General features: G+C 37.2%; 1 protein-coding gene across 1 annotated transcript in view; it reads left to right on the plus strand.

Annotated features, from left to right (window-relative positions):
• LOC128642065 (uncharacterized) overlaps positions 1-5,782 on the plus strand; it is a 47,118-nt gene extending 41,336 nt beyond the window's left edge. Inside the window, exon 9 of the mRNA XM_053694722.1 lies at positions 2,031-5,782. Within this exon, the coding sequence (XP_053550697.1) occupies positions 2,031-2,371 (341 nt within the window). The 3' untranslated portion in view covers positions 2,372-5,782. The remainder of the gene's footprint in view (positions 1-2,030) is intronic.
• Positions 5,783-6,970: the final 1,188 nt, after the last annotated feature.

A 6,970-nucleotide genomic window follows, 5' to 3' on the forward strand; every position in this document is an offset into this window, starting at 1 on the left:
TCGGGTGTAGCTCAGCCTCAATTCCAGGTCCTCACGCCTCCTCCTGGATTGGTTGAGTGTTGTATTCTGAAGATCCGCCCTCTGTGATCAATCAAGCCTCTTTTCCTAGTCGCCTCAATACTGCTCGCTCCTTGTTCTGTTTTCTGAATCGTTACTGCCAACCTCCAATGGGACAGGGTATCCCACATGGCCTCTGTGCTCCCTCGGAGCTTGTTAGTAGATACAGTCTGTTCAAACAGCCAGGTAACGTCTGACATGTTTTGGCTGGAATAGCCTTAATCATAGACTTCTATGACTAAGGCTATTCCAGCCGAAACATGTCAGGCGGTACCTGGCTGTTTTAAATGTAACCAATAAAATACTTGTTTTTTTACCAGCTTTAGAGAGTGCAGGCTGCTTTCTTCTTTATACCATTGTTCTGATCTCTGGTTAATTTTCTGAGCGCTAATAGCTACCACAGTAATTTAGCATTCCACTTTTAATCTAGCCTTTAATTGTTATAAATAAACTCTTAATTATATCATAAAATGTAGGATCCTACTTATAAAATATAATAAGCATGAAATGAATTAAAAAATGAAATAAAATGAACCAGAAAATGTCTCATCAATTAGTATTACTAATCCAATCCTGAAAATGCTATTAGTATTTCCAGGTAGTTAATAGTTGCAAAATGTATTTCTAAGATTATAATTTCGAATTCACTTTGTCGCAAGTCTGTTAGTAAAACGCTTGTGTGTCTGTAAAGGAGTTTTGGTCTCTTAAAGAGGTAGGGACAGTGTTTTATGAACTTGCTGGAATAGATTATTATCAACGCACTTGATTAGTGTTTGTGCACAATAAACTGTCTGGTAGCAATTCCACACTGGAAGAAGCTTTTCAATGCCCGACTGAACTCCTGTTCACTCCTCTGCCCTATGTGTAGGTTCTCCGTTAGAGAAACCCTTTAATATGAAAATCAGCACTTCGAGTTTCACCATCACTCCTTGCTGTAGGCAAAAAAATGACCGAAGGAACATGGGAAAATGGGAGGGATTAACCCCTTAATGACAAGTGACGTACACTGTACGTTGCTGGTCTTTCTATGTGGGTGTCTTTTTCAATAATGCAGTCTCGTCGCAAAGTTTGCAGGAGGGAGGGTCTAATAACGCTATTAAACTCATACAAATCCCTTTACGACCAGCTACGTACATAGTACATTGCGTGATTAATGGGTTAAAGCTCTGTGATGTTGGTGTCAGGGTTTTTTTCCTGCATTGTTTGCCATGTGCTGCTGGAAGCCATTTTACTCACCTCTCTTGCTGAATCTGGTGCAGAGTGTGTGATGCTGCTCATTTCCTGCACACCCTCTTATGCCAGACTGGTGTACATCATCCATGTGAGACAGGTTGCAGTCTCAGAATTGTGGTGTCATCACTTATTATTTAAAGGGCCTCTGTTCAGTAAGCTTTGCCCTTGCGTTGTCTCAGACCTGTTTGTGAGTTCCTGTGTATTACCTGGCTGTCTGACGTCCCTCCTGGTTCCTGATCCCTGGCTTGTTCCTGACTCTGCTGTTCTCTTTGCTCCTGATTCTAGCTCGTCTGACTACTCGCTTTGGCTCCTGACTTGGCTCGTCTGACTATTCACTTTGGCTCCTGACTCGGCTCGTCTGACTAACAGCTCTGGCTTTGACTCCTGGTTTGTTGCTTGACTTGTGGATTTTTTATTATTTTTTGTTATTAATAAAGGTGTGATTATTTTTGCACTTCTCATCTTAGTCTGATTCCTGGCATCCTGACAGTTGGTTGTTTTACCTACTTCTACTAGACTGGACTTTAATCCCACATGTGATGGCTCGTGTTTTCTCACCATCTTATTAAAGAAACTTCCAATCTAGTGTTAATAACTACCACAGGACTAGATCAATGAAAAAATGATATCTATTATCAATGAGTTAGTAATGAATATCATATTTTATTTTACTAAATCTACAACTCATATGTAAAACATGTATTTTCTTATAACTTTAATATGTTATTTTGTGCTTATAGATATTACTTGGAAACCTCAAATAATTGGATTTTCTACTCACAAGCTGCCAGATACCAACCAAGTATCGGTGAAATGTCAAATCATAAACTTTTTCCCTGATGCACTAAAAGTGACCTGGTTCAGCAAAGGCAAAGGAAGCCAGGAACTTTCAGATGGGGATTCCTATAAGATCCCTAATATCACAGTAGAGAAGCAATCGGATAACACATACAACTGTACAGCATCTTTGGTTTTCACTCCGAACTCAGAACAGAATGAAGAATTCTTCTGCCAATTGGAACATCCAACTCTGAAACAGCCAATAAAACAATGCTCGGGACCACTAAATATAACAGGTTAATTAAAAAAAAAACAAGTTTGGTATAGTGTAATTATAATAGAAAGGTATCAAATTAAGTTTACACAGTAGAGAATGGGTTTACTTCTAATATTGCGGCCACACTGTGACCAACCTGTTATTGAAGGGAAAGGAAGTTAAAATTTAAATAAAATCATTTCGTTAACTTAATTCTTTATTTTAGTCTGCAGAGGCTTAGATACAAGGTAATCACAGAGGTAAAAAGTGTATTAATATAATAGTGTTGGTTATGCAAAACTGGGGAAAGGGTAATAAAGGGATTATCTATCGTCCAGATTACGAGTTTTAAGGTAAGAGCGGCTCAGTACTAACTTGCAAGTTATTTCCACCGCTCAACTTTAATAGCGCTGCAATTATAGGTTTTCATAAACCCGGCCTTAGCAGGCAATATTGCAGCATTGAGCAAAGTTGAGCTCCATACCGCACTCAAATACCAGCGCTGCTTTGAGCTGGTTTTACGTGCTTGTGCACGATTTCCCCATAGACATCAATGGGGAGAGCCGGCTAAAAAAAAAGCCTAACACCTGCAATAAAGGAGCGTAAAGCTCCGTAACTCATCCCCATTGATTCCTATGGGGGAAAAAAATTATGTTTACACCTAACACCCTAACATAAACTCCGAGTCTAAACACCCCTAATCTGCTGCCCCCGACATCGCCGACACCTACATTACACTTATTAACCCCTAATCTGCTGCCCCGACACCACCGCCATCTACATTATACTTATTAACCCCTAATCTGCTGCCCCAATGTCGTCGCTACCTACCTACATTTGTTAACCCCTAATCTGATGTTATTAACCCCTAAACCTAACCGTAAGTTTAACCCAGGCACCCCTAACTTTAATATAATTAAAATAAATCTAATTAAATATTACTATCATTAACTAAAATCAGCTCTTTTACCTGTAAAAAAAATGCAAACAAGCCCCAACAGTAAAACCCACCACCCACACAACCAAACCCCCCCGAATAAAATCTAAAAAAAAAACTAAGCTCCCCATTGCCCTGAAAAGGGCATTTGGATGGGCATTGCCCTTAAAATGGCATTTAGCTCTTTTTCTGCCCAAACCCTAATCTAAAAATAAAACCCACCCAATAAACCCTTAAAAAAAACTAACACTAACCCCCGAAGATCCACTTACAGTTTTTAAAGACTGGACATGTATCCTCAACGAAGCCGGCAGAAGTCTTCATCCAAGCTGGCTGAAGTCTTCATCCAGACAGCATCTTCTATCTTCATCCATCCAGCGCGGAGCAGCTCCATCTTCAAGACATCCAGCGCGGAGCATCCTCTTCTTTCCACGGCTAACGAAGAATGAAGGTTCCTTTAAGGGACATCATCCAAGATGGTGTCCCTTGAATTCCGATTGGCTGATAGAATTCTATCAGCCAATCAGAATTAAAGGTGAAAAAATCCTATTTCTCCCTGAGAGAGAAACGCGTTGATGTGAAGTTGCAACTTATAAGACAGAATTTATCTATGTAGTTTGAGCTACACTGTTTATACCACTTTGCTGGAACGGTGGTGCTTGTAAGATCTTGTTGGAAGGATTTGTGGAATACCTAACAAGTTAGCACTACTGATCAATGCACCAGAATCCACTTGCACTCTAAAGACCGCTGACCCATTTTGCAGCGGGGCCGCTTTGAACTAAGACTGATATCTGTGCCATCCACACACCTCCTCCTCAACAAGTACCCTGCGTGCTATTAGGCATTTGAGAGCGGTTACTTTGTTGTGTGGAATTCTGCATCTACATTCCTTTTTTCCGGAGGACCGAAAGAGACCAATAGGATTGCCTCTTTGGGACAGCGCCCATAAAATTGACGTCATCCGGCCACATCTGTAAGCTTTTGACGGAGGCATCTGAGTTACACACTGTCCGCGGTTAAGACTGTTACCAGGAGTTTACGAGATAATACCAGTACCTATCCGGATTTGCTTATTTGCACATACTCAAGTTTCTGACTGTTTTAAACTTTTATGTGGTGGCAACCTTTCACCCCCTTTTTTATAAATGGAGACGTCCGTTTTTAGCATATATTATTAGGTTCTGAAACACAGTTTGTTTTTTCATATATTGCATCATTATTAATAAATTGTAGCATAGCCATTTATTTTACACTTTTGTCTTTTTGTATTTATAAATTTTAGTTTGTAAATCCACCTTTAGCTATAGCGCTCCTGCTTTCTTTTTATGTATATATCTTCTATTGCTAACCTATGTAAGGGACTCTTAGGTTTAACAGGAGTTTGGTGGCTACACCCTGCGCTCACTTATTTTTTCCTTTTGGTTTAAAAGGCATTGACAACTTTCAGCTTAAAGGCATTGACAACTTTCAGCTTGCTGTATCCTATCATTAATAAATCCAGCTCCTATACAAGCTGTTAAAGGTCAGAATACCCTTTACAACTAGTATCACAAATGTAAAACACACATTCAATAGAATTTTATATGAATCATTAAAATATATGTTGACATTTATAGCTCATTTGGGGTTTACTCAGAAATAAAAATTATTGGATTACAGCATTGTATGTCTTACATGCAGGGAAAGCAACAATGATATAAATGATGTTCAAATCATTTGAAAATATGTCTCTGCACCATAGATGCAGTGATTCATCTCACAGCAGGGTTATATATCAAAGTCTGCTGTCAATACTAAAGCATATTTATTTGCTGTGAACAGACCAGTGGTAAACAAAGCTATATATAACTTAGGAGCCCAGGTAGATTGTTGCTGCTATGGCGACAAGACCAGCATATAAATATGCAGTACCAAAAAAATATATATAGATACAACAAACCAGAAAGAAATCATAAACATTACAGCACCCTGACATCTGGTTCAGGTTTTAAAAATGTTTCCTCTTTTGTCATTCAAATATTGTGAAACTTTATTCTAATTTTAAAAAAACAAACCTGTCAATAATGTCTGCCTATTTTGTATTTTTTTTTATTTTTTTATTTATTCATTTTTATTGTCATTATTTAGCAGCATGCTACAAAAGGATGTCATTGTTGATACAAAAGTTTAAACAGAAACAAAAGAGGGAGAAACCATCAGTCTCCAAAAGAAAGGAGAACAAACTCCCGTATAGTAAAATGAAATAGTAGAGCTAGACTGTCCGTGATTAGTCCATTTGAAAACAGTAGCCCCACTCCATATAAATGCATGGTGATTGACAATGGCACCAGTGTACAAAACATAACTCAAACAACAACAAAACTATGCCGAAATTTCTTAATTTAAGATCACTTTGTATATATTCTACACATCTAGTGGTATCCCTCGACTTTGTATTTAAAGTGTATGTAAAGTCACGCTTTATGTATTTTCTTAATGTCTTTATCTCTAAAAATAAAGGTTAGTTTCATTCATCATTTTTTTATATTATCGCTCTATTCTGGTAACGAAGCATTTATAAACTGTTTTCGCTTACACTGATCCTCCGCCCGCCATCTTGTCCCTCTTTTTGCATTAGATTGACAGACCGCTGTGCAAATTAGACATCGTACCCCGTGGCGTCCTGCCCCTTTTTTATTTACGTCACGCGATTAAACCGATGCAACTGCGCATGCGTCTCATAACTACTCGTCATCCACATTCCGTGCTCGTTCATGTTTAGCGCATGCGCTATAGTCCTTACTCTTTGATTTATATAGTAGGCGTCAGAATTTGGATAGTAAGTATCGATGCGATCGCTCTCATGATATTTGTTCTATTCTCACTTCTAAATTTTATATTGTTTACCACTATTCAATGCCAACTATAAGTAGATATTTTTATTCTATCATGCCTTCAATGAGTCTCAATTTTGTTCGATTGCTAAAACCATGTATGTTATACAATTACTATCAGTAATAATTTTCTCTTGTTAGCGTATGCACAGATTTCTAAGAATATTCTTATTGTATTGCTTATATGTGAATCGATATGTTATTCCAATAATTTAACATTGACGTAACATTTCGAAATTATTTTTTTTGGTTTTCTCTACCGTTATTTACTTTTGGAATGCTTTGGTTATCTTACATAACACTTCCATTGCAAACGTTCTATTTGCCATTTTTGGATGTTGTACATCGCAGCAAACTATGATATCTATAGCAGATATTTACACATTCCTACTTTCTTTTTTAATTGCTGTGTAACATTCATAACCTCTTCTACTGTACTATTTATAACAGTATTTAGTGATTCAACTTCGAAAAATGTTCACTACTGTGAGCTAGCTCATCAGTGTATTGCTATCGATCTAAACATTATTCTAACTGTAAAAAAATTTATTTTTGGCTTCAATTTTTGGGATAAAAGCATTACATGTTTATACAGTGTAACTTCAATAAAGATCTTAATATTTTTATTTACCGATTTTTGAAGTATTATATCTAAGCCACTTTTTGTCCCTAAAGATATCACTCCTGCATATGTATATTTTCAAAAGCTGTTGTTCAATAATAAACTATCTAGAGTTTATCTATTTTTTTAAAAAACATGTACTTATGTTATTATTTTTTTGTAGATAAAGTAATATTTTAGTTGTACTGTGAGCTAGCTGCTCATTTTTA

Source organism: Bombina bombina, chromosome 11 (genome assembly GCF_027579735.1).
Source record: "Bombina bombina isolate aBomBom1 chromosome 11, aBomBom1.pri, whole genome shotgun sequence".
NCBI lineage: Eukaryota > Metazoa > Chordata > Amphibia > Anura > Bombinatoridae > Bombina > Bombina bombina.